This window comes from Momordica charantia (genome assembly GCF_013281855.1).
Source record: "Momordica charantia cultivar OHB3-1 chromosome 3 unlocalized genomic scaffold, Mcharantia_2.0 BLBB01000003.1, whole genome shotgun sequence".
NCBI classification, from domain to species: domain Eukaryota; kingdom Viridiplantae; phylum Streptophyta; class Magnoliopsida; order Cucurbitales; family Cucurbitaceae; genus Momordica; species Momordica charantia.
In genome coordinates this window covers 5,076,350-5,092,426 of record NW_028275161.1, presented here as the reverse complement: position 1 = coordinate 5,092,426, position 16,077 = coordinate 5,076,350, and the positions used below count along the sequence as shown (strand labels likewise).

The 16,077-nt window shown below is 47.8% G+C and overlaps 1 protein-coding gene across 1 annotated transcript; it reads right to left on the bottom strand.

Annotated features, from left to right (window-relative positions):
* Positions 1 to 358: 358 nt before the first annotated feature.
* On the bottom strand, positions 359 to 2,321 carry LOC111018910 (uncharacterized). Its single transcript, XM_022295171.2, has 3 exons — positions 2,082 to 2,321; positions 1,140 to 1,976; positions 359 to 760 (listed from the first exon to the last, which is right to left on the bottom strand). The coding sequence occupies exons 1-3, from the start codon at positions 2,319 to 2,321 to the stop codon at positions 359 to 361; spliced, it is 1,479 nt and encodes a 492-aa protein (XP_022150863.2).
* Between the last annotated feature and the right edge of the window lie 13,756 nt (positions 2,322 to 16,077).

The following is a 16,077-nucleotide window of genomic DNA, read 5'->3' as shown; positions in this document are numbered from 1 at the left end:
CAGATGCTCTAGCATGGCTTCTACTTCCAACTCTTCCATTAATGCTTCATCCAAAATCTTTAGCATTGAGCACTCTTCTGATTCAGTAGAGAATCTCATTTAATCGTAAATTGAGAATTTTACTTCCTGATCTTGAATCGCATTGTCAACTCCCATTTGTGGACGTCCACCAACACTCTTCCAGTTGTAAGGAATGACCTCATAAGGATGATAGGGACCTTTTTATCTGCATCATAATCCAAAATAATAAAATCAGCAAGGAAAATAAATTTATCTACTTGTACTAGAACGTTTTAATTTTTTCACTCTGGATGCATGATAAATCGATATGGAAGTTGCAAAGTTACTGTTGTGGGCCTTACTTCATCTTTGTTGGAATTTTGCTCGTGAGGATAGTGCTACAGGCCTTAGTCATTACCACAGTTTCATACTCTCCCAACTTTATCTTCTTTGTGAGTATCTTCTTTAGGAACCTCACATAATTTTGCATTTTCTCTAATGCTTCCACCAAAGGTATGTTAACATGCAGCTGCTTCAGCACATCTAAGAATTTCATAAACTGAACATTCTCCTCTTTCTTCTGAAACCGCTTAGGATATGGTGGTGCCAGTTTGTATTCTGCTAGAGCATCCTCGTGCTCTGTCTGCTTTCTTTTTTTAGACACTCTAATCTGTGTTGATCCCGCAATTGATGCTAACCTATTCACTGGGTTGACCTCCTCATTGGAAGAATTTTGATTTTCCCTTTGTTGCTCAACAATCTACACTGATGGTGTAGGTCAACCCATCTCTGCTGGCTCACTATCTTTCGTTAACTGAGATTCCCTTGTTCTACCTCAGTTGGCTCATTCACTACCCCTCGAGCATTCAGATGTGTCGGAGGTAATGCTTTCCAATTTCACAGTGTGAGAGCCTATCATTTCTCCTTTCCATCTCTCTTTGGTACTTCAGTATCACTCGACATGGCTCCATATGGTCTGCTTTTCAAATCAGTTTCTGACTGGCCTACTTACAGCTCTAGGTTTCTTAGTGATGTGGCCTGTCTTTGCACAGTGGCATCATTATTTGCCATGTACTACTTCATCAGCTTTTCCAAAGATGCAAACGATCATTCTGAAGGGTTCTATGCTACCATCTGACCTTGATTCGCAAAACCTGGTAGATAACTCCCTTTCTACTAATATGTTGGAGCATTGGATGTACCAGCATTATTTCCTCCCTGATTTCCTTGTTGGGGTGATTTCTCGAGCCGGGATTATACGTATTGGAGTATGAGTTGTTTCTACTATTATATGTATTCCCCAAGCAGTACACTGACTCTGGATTGCCAGGGCAATTATTATAATGATGATATCCATGCCAAAAAGAGTAAGAAAACCCTTGGCTGTGGCTAGCATTTGCTTTGCCGGTAGGTGCTCCCACTGTACTTTGTTGTGTCATGCTTCTCCTCACTAAGTCTATCACGTTCTCAATCTTTGAGTTAGGAGTAGAGTATGACTTAGATTCATTAAGTCTTTTGGTTCCTCTACCTTGTATAGCTCTAGTGTCCGACCGAGAATGCTTGTTGGACGATATCCTTTCCAAGATGTTGAATGCTTCAGCATAAGGTTTCGCTAGCAAAGCCTCATTTGGGGACACAACGTTGACTAAGCGCGTCGCATCGTCCAAACCATTGTAATACATTTCGATATGGATGCATCTTGGGATTCTATGGTGCAGACATTTTTGCATAAGTCGCTTGAAATGCTCCCAAGATTCGGTCACTGACTCCCCGGTAAATTGCTGAAAGTTGTTGATATCGCTTCTGTATTTGGCATTTTTGCTGGGTGGGAAGTACTTCATCAAAAATATTTCGGCCAAGTCATCCCAGCTTGTAATTGATTCTGAAGGAAGTGACATCAACCATGTTCTGGCTTCATCTCTGAGTGAATGGGTGAACAACTTAAGCCGCAACACTTCTTTGTTGTATCCTTCATCCTTAAACGAATTGCATACTCCCATAAAAAACTACAGATGCGAATGTGGGTCCTTTTTAGAATTTCCATGAAACTGGCCCGCTGTCTGGAGCATCTGAAACATTACTGACTTGAGTTCAAACTTTGGGGCTGTAATTTCACGTTCCGTGATTACTGGGTTGAAATTATAAAATGTTGGAGCTGCGTACGCCCTGATTTCTCTATCGATGGCTTTTGCTAGTAGTACAACATTGAGAGAGGGCACTATTACCTCATGGTTAGTAGCAACGGGAACCCCGTCTACTATTTCCTCAATCCTAACATTTGGTGGGATAGGCTGGTGCAAATTTGGGTTAGGCGGATTCATGTTTTCTTCAGCATGGGGCTCTTCTTTACTCTCTTCGATTCGTACGAAATGTGCGTTCTATCTCGTGATCTATAATATATTCCAAGCTCTAAATATTGTTCATGCACCTACACCTACACAAAAATGTGAGAAAGAAAAAATTTGATTACGCTCCATATCCACAAACACTATTGTTTAAAATAAAACCACTAAGTCCCCGGCAATAGCACCAAAAACTTGTTGCGTCCACACAACCGTATTGACAACATGTGCAAGTTTACACGAAATTGTCGATTGTAGCACGAAATGAGGTCGAATCCACACAGACTTTGGATTATATTCTAAACTATGTTTGCATATACCAAAATGTAAAAATAATAAAATATAGATGATTGTGTTGTATGTAAAACAATATCATAAACAAGCAGTAAATGATCTCAACAACATGCACACTTCAAAAAGTTGATAACAGAATGAAGTTAAAGCACTAAATCAGTGAAAGTGGGGGTTAATAGATATGGAAAGTGGGAGAGACTTAACATGCTTTCACTGACCTTTCAACCTACACTCTAGCAAGACAACATTCATTAATGCACAACTGGACATGGTTCCCTTCCGAGACACCCAAACATGAATATCTACAACTCCTGTTGCTAGGCTTCCAAGCAATATACACAAGTTCTAAGCATGATTAGGGGACCTCATTCCTAGGTATCCACAAATTACTAGAAAAAAGTAACTAATCACAAACAGAGCAAGTCAGCTACCCGTAAGCCCTTCCGGGTCAATATAGACACTAGCATACTGAATAGAGTGGCCAACAATGTTAGGTAAGAGTTAAGAAATAAAATAGAGCTCAATTTAATAACAAATGAAATCAGCTAGATGTTTGGTTGCTTATCAGATACAATATGTGAATCTCCCTCGAAGTGGGGTGTAGTTCAAGAAGACAGAAGAAAATTCAATGGGTAAAAGTAGAAGACAACTCAATTTAAGAAAATAAAATAAAACCGACGATGAAGATGACAGCTTGAAGCAGTAGTCGAATATCCTCCCCTGTAGTCAAGTATTTCCCCGAAAATGGAGAGATTCCTCCTCCTTGTCGTTTCAGCTCTCAAAAGTGTCTCTATTGGGATCTGTGTATGTCGGCTAGGGTTAACTGTCTCTTCTATATCGGGTCCCAATTTTAGGGCACCCAGCTCTAAGTTGTATGGACATGGTAAATTACCGTGTTTGGGCTGTTAACTACAAAGTAAATCCATGCTCTAGCATCGCTTCGCTATAGTTTTCAGCTGCTCTACCTTGCAAATGCTCCATCCACTCTTATGTGGACTTAGAACTCTCTTCATGTTTTGTTTTCTTTTTTAGACCTGTGCGTTTAAGTTAGAAATAAAAGAATTTAGTGCAATTTTTAGCCAAAGCATTCAAGACCTTGGACTTTTAGCTCCAATTTCACTTTCTAATATTATCTATGATATTTCGGTAGCTGATTTGGTGCGTCCCCTCTGTTGCAACTCGTGGACAGCAGCGTTTCAGTGGCATTCGGGCTTACCCACATCCGTTCGAAGCCCGATTTAGGCTACCCACACCTTGGCGAGCTAGATCTAGGTTACCCACACCTATACGAAGTCGATTTTGTGTGCCTAGGTGTGAGATCGACGCAAAACTTTGGGGCGCGGTTGTGAGTAAGTAGACAAGGGGCGTGTGCGTGCGTTAATGTGTGCTAGTTGGTCTCTAATGTGCTGTTTCGTGATGTTTAATATTGATCTTGATACGCTATTGTGCTAGGTAACTCTCGTTGTGTTAATCTGTATACTTGGTGTAGTGTTGAATATTCGTCGGTGATAATGGTGGAACTTTGCCTTGCTAAACAGCTGAGAATTGTTGTGGGATGACATATGTTTATAAAGGATGCACGTTAAAATAGAATTATTGTGATTATGCTTTCTTAGGACGTGGGCGTGCTTGTATAGTTTATATAAATGTTCATTTATGATGTGAGCGTGCTGGTTGAGTATATATAAACGTTTCTTTATGTTGCGAGCGTGCTGGTCTGAGTCATATTATTTTCTTATGAGATGTGGGTGTAATAGAAGCATATTTTCGGACTCTGTTTGCAGGCTAGGGGTTGATGTGGAGAGGGTTATGATATGGGACATTGAATTCTTGGGGAAAGTGAATGGGTGAGTGTCAGGGCCTCGGGTATAAATGGTTGGGGGCTGATACGTCACTAATTGAGTACCGAGGCCTCGGGTAAAAATGGTCGAGGGTCGATGCTAGGAGTCTTTTGGAAGGAAAACTATTGGGGCCTTGGGTGAAAATGGTCAAGGGCTGATAAATGGTGAAATCATCAGGGCCTTGGGTAAAAATGGTCGAGGGCCGCAGTAGTGTCGGGGCTCTGGGTAAAAATGGTCAGGGGCCGACTCTACTCGAAAGAGTTAGCTGTGGAAGGCTAGGATAGCTGTGATAAGCGTAGAGGTGTTGGAGATGTTAGGGAGACTCGAGGTTGGTAACTAATTTGTTTATGGTCGTGGTTGTCGCTGAATCTTATAGAGTGTGTCTATGTTTGATTGCACAATGTGATGAAGAGCGTGACTATGAATGTTTCATGATGTTGTTGAGCATGATGTTTGTGTGTTGTTGGTGAGGGCTACTTACGGAGTATATTTTATATACTCACCCCCCCTCTACAATTATTGTTTCAGGTGAAGGATTCGTTGGCGACCATGGTGATGAGACGGAGGAGACATGACGAGCAAGGACCATAGGCTGCGTAGTTACTTTTGCTTAGCTTAAGTTTAGATGGTTAAGACCTCATGGTTTGGTTAATAAACTATTTGTTCTTATTTGAATAATTGGGTGGTTCCCACTCGTTCTTTTCTTTATTTCGGGATAGCTGTTTATTTTAGTTTTCTTCCATTCATTGAGTTTTCCTAGTTGGAATAATAAAGTTGCCTCATGAGGTTGTCCACGGATGATGTTTGATTGATATTCTACAGAGTTGATTCATTGTTAAATTGATGAGAGGTGAAGCTTTATTTTATATAATTATTTCACAGGGAGTTGTCATCTCGTGTTTAGTGTTAAGTTTAGAGAGGTGGGTAGTTAACGTGACCTAGAAGTGCGTGGGAAGTCCTGGGGCGTTACAATAATATTTTAGAATGTCAAAGGTCGATTGTTTCAGTTGGGGGATAGACCTGATAGCAACTACAAGACAAAAGAAAGAGATTAGAATAATAATTAAGCAAAATTATGGAACGATAAAAGACATGACGTCTTACCTAAGTTACCAAATCTACGCAGAACGTTGTAAAATGGCTGGTCGGACTCGTCGTTCGCCAACCACTCTCTAATGGCGTAGAACTGTTTTCCTACCTACCTCTTTATTGATGTGGGACATTTGACAGTTCCCCCCACACCTTGCGCATAAATAGTAACGCCCAGGAGTTTTGGAGATATGCTTCACCTTGAAGCAAGCAAGGAGCAGCTCGGCTCGGAAAAGCTCTAGACCATCGACTTTTCGGCATCTAAGTCATAATAGAGTGGCTAAACCAAACGCAACAGCTCAACAATTAGGGGCAACCTTTGTTAGGAGCAAGGCTTGTTTTGCTCGAGATGGACAAGGAGGCGGAATCTGTATTAAAAATTTTTTAGGTAGAGCGTGAGCACCCTTTCGGAGGATCGTCAGCTCGTTCCACTTCAGACGGGAGGCGTAGACCAGTGTTATCAGGGATGCTATATCACCTTCGAAGAGGTCCTAAATAGTTTTCAAGCATCTGTGAAGGGTATTCCAACCCTTGGTCTGATGTGGAAGCATCGCTATCATCCCCATCATCATCTGAAAACCTAAAGTTTTCTATCTCCTCGAGCTCGGCATCTAACCTATCAGCTCATTCGTTGCCAGAGCTAACTCTCTTAGGGGACGAAGTGCTAGGGTTCCGACCTAAGCTACCAAGCGAACTACTACTAAAAGAACTCGACATTATAACAAAGGAAAGCAATAAAGTTTCAAAAGGCAGAGTCTGACCTAGAGTGAAGTTTCGACTTGCTTGGGTCAAGCTAAAGATTTTAAAAAAGTGTAAAATGCGGATATGAGCATCATGGCTATTTATAGTAGTCTGAAATTACATCTCTGCAGTACACGTGTCTAAAAAGCGACGAACTAGATTGTGTGGAATGTTCAACGTCGAAACACTTGAGTGCTCTGACAGTTGTCATTTCAACCTTTCAACTTCTCCAACGGCTATAAATTTTACCATGAACTCGAAAGTCACCACGTTGGTCGATTCCCATCGAATAAAAACTTCTTTGTCAGGTCGATCTTGAACCTTCTAGCGAAGGGGCCAATGTTTGGAGAGGAAAATCACCATGCCACATGGAGGACAAGAACATACCCACATAGGCGAAGTTTGAGTTAGGTCCACCTTGAACTTTTCGAGGTGGAAGACTTAGTCAATTGTTTGCCATGTTCTTCCCATGAAAAGCTTGATCTTCTCTGAGGGTCGACATGGCGAGTCCGACATGTCCGATCTGCCTTCTAACACTAGTAACCATCGGTCAGAATGTCTCTTCAACCTATAAACAGAGAGCTCCATTTCCATACCAGGTATCGAACTTCTCCTCAAACATCCAATTGAGTTCGACCTGTTTTACTGACTTGAGCGTCGGAGAGTTTGCCCTCCTATGCAGGTAATCCTCGTGTGCTCTCGAGTCAGCAGGCTTCCATGTCCGACCTTGACTAGGTCTGACTTCGATTCATTTTCTGCATAAACAATGTCAAAGAAAAACTTATTTCTACTCACCTCACTTGAAAAGATTTCCATTTTGGCTTTTAGCTGTGAATATATTTGTTGTACAATTTTATATTTTTTTATTATATATTTAGGAAATATTGCCTAATTAACCCTTGGAATTTTGGTATCGTTACTTTCGTAGTCCTGAATTTTAAATTTGAATAGTCCTCGTAAACTAACAAAAATTTGATGCCATAATAATTTATTTAACAAAATTTAATGATCATAATGTCAGTTATTTAATTATGAAAAAAATGAAATATCGCAATAGTTTTAAATCAATTTTTGTAAGTTTACTTCAATCGTTCCTCCATTTTAAAATTCAGGAAGGTGTGAGTAAGTTTTCATAATTTTGGGGTTAACCATGCAATCCTTCTTTAAATATATTGTAAAAAAATATAATTTGTATACAAAGAATAATATAATTGTAACATGCTGGTTAAGACTTATTTATTTTATATAACTGTTTAGGGAAGGGAATACTCGGGACACGTGGAAGGCCTGTATTGGTGCTCCAAGATGACTCATGAATCATGCCCAGCTCGGAAGGCCGAGATGGCCGCCACCAACGCCGACAAATGCCAAGTGTGAGGGCCGAGGTGAGCTCGGCTCAGGTCCGACCCACCGGGGAGCTCGGTATGGGCCGAGATGCACAACTGTCTGCGGCGTGATTATCGGGCGTAACCATCGGTCCCGAGATTACCGGATGTAACCGAGGGTCCCGAGATTACCGAATGTAACAGTCGCTAGATTAGCGGGACCACCACCCATAAGTAGGGGACCTCACTCCCCGATCAGGTACGATGATTTCTGGCTTCGAACTAGACTTGGAATCCGACCTATACTGACTTGATCGTCGGAGTGCTCACCTTTTTGTGCAGGTCCGCCCAAGCGTTCAGGTCGGTCCGGAGGTCGGGTTCGAGCTACAACAACCAGGAACACACTGTTGTGCAAATCTTTGCATAAACATTGGGCGCCGTCTGTGGGGAACAACTGAAAATCTAAGTCGTCCCAATTCCTTTAAACCAACACGCGAGCGAACATGGTTCAACCAGCGAATTCGACCAATACGACGGATCGAAGGACTCTAGCTGCCAGCGATGCCCACCAGAGGGAGGTCGGAGCAGCGGCGGTAGAGGGCCAAGGTCACGACGGCTTAGCAGCGGAACCCCTCCGCAGGTCGGCACGAATCACCACGCCTCCCCTACCGCCTGCACACCCGAGGACGTCCAAAGCCACCCGTGGTCGGGGTGGGACCTCTAAGAAGGGCGCCCGGGTTCCAGCCCCGGCTCCAACAAGCGAGAATTTTGATGCGCTCCAAAGAGAGATGGAGGCAGTGCGCACACAAATGCGCTCCATGGAGGCAATGTATAACGAAATGGTGCTAGCTGCAGGCGCAGGGTCCCGATCTGAAAATCGGGCGACGCGCATGGACGTACGCGAGCAAAGGGGTTCCCACCTCGGCCCGGCCGAGGAGGAACGTCCCGAAGACAACGGGAGTGAGGGGTACACTCGCCAGAGGGGAGACCTCCGTGAGCATCTCAACCGAAAGAAAGGCTCGTCTCTCCGAAAAGGGCAGTCGTCGTCCCGCTCCCACAGGAGCTCCAACCAGCAGGCTGAATCCTCTCACAACCCCGCAGGGATAATCACAAGGGAGGAGTTCGACCAGCTGAGGGGGGAGCTCGATGCTCAAGTGGAGGCCTTAAAGGCCAAATGTGAGCAGAAAGACGATTCACTGAACGATGGCGACTTGGGAGAATCGCCTTTCACCTCGGACGTTTTGGAAGCACCAATCCCTCCGAAGTTCAAAGCTCCTATCGTGAAGCCTTATGACGAGACGAAGGACCCCAAGGACTATGTTGAAGTCTTTGAAGGCCTCATGGACTTCCAAGCGGCATCAGACGCAATCAAATGCCGCGCCTTTCAGATCGCGCTTACTGGCAGCACGCGATTGTGGTACCGAAGACTGCCAGCCAGGTCGATCTCGACCTACTCTCAGCTGAGAAGGGAGTTCCTCGCCCAGTTCTCTTCTCGGCACTACGACAAAAAGACAGCGACCCATCTCGCCACCATCAGGCAGAAGGAGGGGGAGACGCTGCGGGAGTATGTCACCAGATTCTAGGAGGAGCAGTTCGCACACTGCTCCGATGACTCGGCCATGTGCTATTTCCTCACCGGTCTAGCCGATGAGGCCCTCACGGTGAAACTTGGAGAGGAGGCCCCAGCCGCCTTCGCCGAGGTGCTCCAGAAGGCGAAGAAAGTCATCGATGGACAGGAGCTCCTCCGAACTAAAACCGGCCGACCTGAACGAAAGATCGGCCGGGGCAGAAGTGGAAAAGATAAAAGGGCAGATCCCAAGTCCAAGGACAAAGGATCCTTCTCCAGCGGCCGAGTTGAGTATCGAAGGGCGGAGAACGGACCTACCAGGAGCCGACTTTACGAGCGCTTCACCCCAACAATGATTCCAATTTCTGAGATCCTAACGAACATCGAGGATTCTGGAATGGAAAAACTACTCAAGCGTCCGGAGAAACTTCGGGGAGCCCCGGAGAGGCGCAGCAAGGACAAGTATTGCCGCTTTCATCGGGAGCACGGCCACAACACGTCGGACTGCTGGGAATTGAAGCGCCAAATTGAAGATCTGATTCAAGACAGCTACTTCAAGAAGTTTGTGGGAAAGCCCGGGACCAGCTCAGCAGAGAAAAAGGAGAAGCGAAAGCGTTCAAGGACGCCACCTCGGCGCACCGACCGACCTGCGGTCATCAATACCATTTTTGGAGGGCCAAGCGGGGGTCAATCCGGACATAAAAGAAAGGGGTTAGCCCGTGCAGCCAGACGCGATGTGTGCATCATCAGGGAGCAGGGGCCGACCTGCCCAATCACCTTCGACGGTACAGACTTGGAGGAGGTCCACCTGCCCCACAATGATGCCCTTGTGATTGCTCCCTTGATTGATCATGTGGTGGTTAGGAGAGTGCTGGTAGACGGGGGCGCATCCGCTAACATCCTGTCCTTACCGACCTAACGGCAAGTGGAGAATGTGCGTAGACTTTAAGAACTTAAATAAGGCATGCCCGAAAGATTGCTTCCCACTGCCGAGGATTGATCAGCTCGTGGACGCCACAGCTGGGCACGAACTGCTCACTTTCATGGACGCCTACTCTGGGTACAACCAAATCAAGATGCATGTCCCAGATGAAGGTCATACCGCTTTCATAACAGACCAAGGTCTGTACTGCTACAAGGTCATGCCCTTCAGATTAAAGAATGCAGGAGCGACCTACCAGAGAATGGTGAACAAAATGTTCGCCAAGCAGATCGGCCGGAATATGGAAGTGTACGTGGACGACATGCTTGTCAAGAGCAAGCAGTCTAAATCGCATCTCTCCGACCTGGCCAAAGCCTTCGAGGTTCTGAGGGCATATCAAATGAAGCTCAACCCTGCCAAGTGTGCCTTTGGAGTCTCCTCGGGAAAATTCCTTGGCTTCATGGTAAATAACCGGGGAATCGAGGCCAACCCCGAAAAGATTAAAGCCGTGATCGAGATGGAGGCACCTAAAACGCTGAAACAGCTTCAGTGCCTCAATGGCAGGATTGCGGCCCTGAACCGGTTTGTTTCAAGGTCAACGGACAAGTGCCTCCCTTTCTTCAAGGTCTTACGAAAGAAAGGGCCGTTTGAATGGACAACAGAGTGCGAGCAAGCGTTTCAGCAATTGAAGAACTACCTCTGTTCGGCACCCTTGCTTGCCAAGCCTATGCCGGGGGACAAGCTCCAATTGTACCTAGAAGTGTCTGACAGTGCCGTCAGCTCGGCCCTAATCAGGCAAGAGGAAGCGCGGCAAAACCCGGTCTACTACACAAGCAAGGCTATGACCGAAGCCGAGACTAGATACCCTCAGATGGAGAAGTTGGCTCTCGCCTTGGTCACCTCGGCCCGACGACTTAGACCATACTTCCAAGCCCATACGGTGGTGGTGCTCACTAACTCGCCACTTAAAAGTATTTTCCACAAGCCGGAAGCTTCCGGACGCCTAATGAAGTGGGCAATAGAGCTAAGTGAGTACGACATTCAGTTTGAACCCAGAATTGCGTTGAAAGGACAAGCAGCAGCAGATTTCATAGCCGAGCTCACACCACCCTCCGAGCTGAGCGGGTCCGACCTGCCTTGGACAGTCTATGTCGACGGATCCTCCAATGAGAAGCGGTGCGGAGCCGGGGTCCTCTTGCTCGGACCAGGGGGCGAACGATTTGAGTATGCCTTGCGGTTCAGCTTCCGGACTTCTAACAACGAGGCTGGGTATGAAGCATTTATTGCTGGCCTGCGAATCGCTCGAGCATTGGGGGCCTCTTGTGTTAAGGTCTTCAGTGACTCCCAGCTGGTTGTGAGCCAGATCAAGGACGAATACCAAGCCAAAGACACCCGAATGGAGAAGTATTTGGGCAAGGTCAGATCATACCTCGCCCAGTTTCGAACTTACGAAGTAAGCCAGATTCCGCGGGCGGAAAATTCTAATGCTGACGCCTTGGCCAAATTAGCATCGACGTACGAGACCGACCTGGCCAGGTCGGTCCCCGTCGAGATCCTAGATAATCCTTCGATCTTAGAGCTAGATCTGATGGAAATCGGCGCTCCAGAACCCTCATGGATGGACCCGATCGCGGACTTCATTAGGGGCAACTCACCACAAGACCCCAAGGAGCGCAGAAAGTTGGCAAGGCGGGTAGCTCGGTTCGTGGTCCGAGATGGGGCATTGTACCGACGTGGCTTTTCCTTGCCTCTGTTGAGATGCCTAACCCCTGAAGAGGGCCTGTACGTCCTCAGAGAGATCCACGAAGGAGTGTGCGGCAATCACTCAGGCGCCCAGTCGCTATCAGCCAAAGTGATCCGACAAGGATACTATTGGCCGACCCTCAGCCAGGACGCCAAGAAGTTCGTTAGAACTTGCGACACTTGCCAACGCTACGGAACCATAATCCACCAACCTCCCGAGCTGCTCACCCCCATCTCGGCCCCGTGGCCATTCGCGCAGTGGGGGGTAGATATCGTTGGTCCTTTCCCTTTGGGCAAGGGCCAGACCAAGTTCGCTGTGGTTGCTGTGGATTACTTCACCAAGTGGGCCGAGGCCGAAGCACTCTCCCACATAACGGAATCCAGGGTCACGTCCTTCGTATGAACGAACATCATATGTCGCTTTGGTATACCACAGGCCATAGTGACAGACAATGGGAAGCAGTTTGACAACGCCAAGTTCAAAGACTTCTGCAGCAAACTTGGCATAAGTCATCTCAGCTCGTCCCCCTCACATCCGCAAGCAAATGGGCAGGTGGAGGCGGTCAACAAGATCATCAAGCGAGGCATCAAACTTAGACTGGACTCCAAGAAAAGCAGGTGGGCGGAGGAGCTACCAGAAGTTCTATGGTCGTACCGGACCACCCAACGGGGGTCGACGGGTGAGCCCCCGTTCTCCCTGGCCTTCGGCTCCGAAGCTGTAGTCCCGGTTGAGATCGGCATGCCATCTGACAGAGTAGAGCATTACGAGCCTTCGACAAATGAGGACGAGCTGCTCCTCAACCTCGACTTGTTGGAAGAAAGAAGAGCAATGGCCCAGCTACGCCTGACGGAATATCAGGGCAGGATGGCCAGACATTACAATGCCCGCGTTCGACCTCGGGCCTTTCAGGTCGGACATCTGGTCTTAATGAGGGTCCAAAAGCATGTGGGTGCCCTTGATTCGGCTTGGGAAGGCCCATTTGAGATCAAGGGCATAATCCGACCTGGGACGTATGTATTGGCCAATCTGAAAGGAGATGTCCTCGCACACCCGTGGAACGCGGAACACCTGAAGCGTTATTATCCTTGAAATGCCAAAAGGGTTTTCAATGAATTTGTAACGACTGTTCCGAAAGCATTATGATCGGAATAAATGTGATGATTTAATTTCATGCTTCCGAATTTGACCAGAAATTAAATGGGGGCCACGGACTCCCACGCGATCGCATTCCAGCAGTTGGTTCAAATTCAATCCTTCGAAGCCTAAGGATACGAGGAACGATATGAAGAGCAGCTATGGATTTTAGCCTTTTTACCTTTTTAAGTTAAGGGTGAAATGTTAAAAATCCAGAGTTGGTGCAATGTGTTGAACATTAAGAGATTCAAACTCAAACTTTCAAATTATTTTAATTAAAGGCGCGACCTCAAAAGTAAAGAGGTGCGAGGTGACATTAGCTGCAGTTCAAAGGAAAAGCAAAGAAAAGAGGTCACTAACAACAAAGTAGAAGCGAATGGGAGTCTCTTTATTGAATGAAGAGCAGAGCCAAGGCTTATAGACCTTGCAGCTCTGCCCTGACACTTATAAACAAAAAGAAAAGGGAGGGAGAACAGCGGAAAGCCTCGTGAAGGGTGGTCGCCTAAGCGCCTGCTGGGGGAGCGCCCTCCTGAGTGGAGTCGACCTGGTCCTCTTCGCGATCGGAGTAGTCAGAGTCCACATCACTGACATACTGATCCACCAACGCTTGGGGGCCAGGGGTGCCGCTAGGCCCAGACGCCCACTTCTCGGCATACCTCCTTTTCAGACCACTGAAATTGATCTGAAGGTCGGGCATGTCGGAAGCAATGCCCTTCATGAGGAACTTGAAGCCCGCGTCAGAAAAGTCTTTAGCAAATCCATCGAAGTCAGGATGTTGCCTAAACGATTCCTCCAGCAGGACTTCATTGCTGAGGCGCTCCTTCGCCGTCTCCAGCTCGGCAGTCGCATGCTCCAACTCCTTATCCTTCGCTTCGAGCGCCTGGAGCATGTCGTCCTTCTCCTTCAGGAGCTGGAACTTCTCCCTCTCCAAGCCCCTGGTGATGGCGTGGGCAGCTCGGAGTTGAGCCTTGCGCCTGTCATCCTCCTTCTTCAGTAGCTCGGCCTGAGACTCCACCTCGGCCTTCAAAGTCTCCACCTCGGAGTGAGCCTTCAGCAGCTCATCCTTCATGGTGGAGGAAGCAGCCTCCAAGGCAGCGGAGAACTCCTCTTCCTCCCTCGCTGCCAAAGCTTCCCTCCCATCCAGCTCGGCCTTCATAACCGGAGCCGATTAAATGGAAGCAACAAACGCCTGAGAAATGGTACAAGGAAAAAGTTAGATCGAACTACCTGTTGGGCGAACTCAAGCAAAAAAAAATGGGGCACTAGTCTTACCTCGGCGGCGTAGTCAATGGTCCTCTGCAGAACGGACCCAGGGGCCCTCACAAATTTGGACGCCCTCCTTAGGCAGCGGTCCAAACTCGCAGCTGAGATGCGGGTCACCTGCTCCCTCACCCCGAGACTTGACGGCTCAATTCTGAACCGCGCCGTCACATCGGACGTCCCGCCCATCCTGGCCGCAGGATCGTCCACCCGATCAGCCCAACCTGCAGGCAAGACCCTGCAGGCTCCGACCTCCGAGGGAGAGATCGCCTTCTTTTTCTTCTTTCTTCGCTTTAGAGGGGCTTCCCCCCCGCCTCCTCGCCCAAAGGCGGGACGTCCGCCGCCTCGGTCTGGGCGTCCACCGCCTCGGTCTGATCCCTGGGACGCTTCTCCCTCGAGGGACCCCCAGAAGACTCCAGCTCGTTCACCAGGGCTGGATCTTCCGAGGCAGGCCCTACCACGGCAGGGGTGGGCGGTTTCGAACTCTGGGCAGCCTCAAGAGCATGGGCTCGGCCCTAAGACTTGCGCTTCACGCCGCTTGCAAATCCGCAAACCATGGCTACAAGATAAAAACGAGGGTCAACACAAGGTTAGAGGAAAAAGGGGGAAGGCAAGTTCGGCATACCAAGTTCAGAGTTCGGCCTTGAGGATTCGATGGGACGAACTGCAGGGTTGTAATCTAGCAGCCTGGACTCAAGCAGCAGTTCGTTCGTCACCAGGGTTCCGACCTTCCTACCCCTCGGGAAGCGCTCCTTGTAGTATTTCAGAGTATCGAAGGAGGCTTGCGTAAGCTCGGGGACTGGTCGGATTGAAACTGCGCGAAGACAAAATCTGAGTGAGACCTAAATCACAGAAGAAAATTACGAAAAGTAAGAACTACTCCGTACCTAGGTTCCCAAACCTAGTGGGGACGTCAAAGAAGGAACGACCTGACTCGTCCTTTGCGAGCCATTCCCCCGAAGCGTAGAACCACTTCCTCACCCATCCCTTGATGGAGGTCGGCCCCTTAACTATACCGCCTGCGCCTTTCCTTGCGCACATATAGAACCGACCGGGCTTCTTAGCTATCCTTTTCGCCTCGAAGCACGCGAGAAGCTGGTCTACGTCCAACAGCTCGGCCTCCTCACTATCCCGAGCTCGAAGCCAAAAGAGGATGGCCAAAGCGAAAATGACACCCCACCCATTGGGGGCCACTTGAGCCGGAGCCAACCCAGTCCGGAAGAGAAATTCTTGGACAAAAGGGTGAAGGGGAAGTCTGAGGCCGTACTCAAACATTTTGAAGTAGAGAGTGACCCATCCCTCTGGAGGATGGTCAGCTCTCTCCCCCTCCTCCGGAAGCCTGAGGAGGATGTTTTCGGGGATAGAGAACCCCCTACGAAGGGATCCGAGGTAGTGCTCAGGTATCCTAGAAGGGTATTCCAAACCCTGACCTGAAGTGGAGGCATCGCTATCCTCCCCATCATCGGAGATTCTAAAGTTTTCTATCTCCTCGAGCTCAGACTCTAACCTACGAGCTAGATCGGATCCTAGGTTGCTGCTAATAGAGGACGACATGGCAATTATGTTCGAAAGAGAGAGGGAAGAGACCGACCTACCAAGGGTTCGAGCTGCGTTCAGATCGAACTCCAAGAATTCAAGGAACGTAAGGTATGATCTGAAGGATTGGGGGCATTTATAGCCCGTCGGAGGAACTTCCCCACCGTACACGTGTAATCAACGAGCGGCTGGGATCCTCTCTGAGATCCGAAGCGTCGGAATATTAACATTTTGAAGTAGAGAGTGACCCATCCATCTGGAGGATGGTCAGCTCTCTCCCCC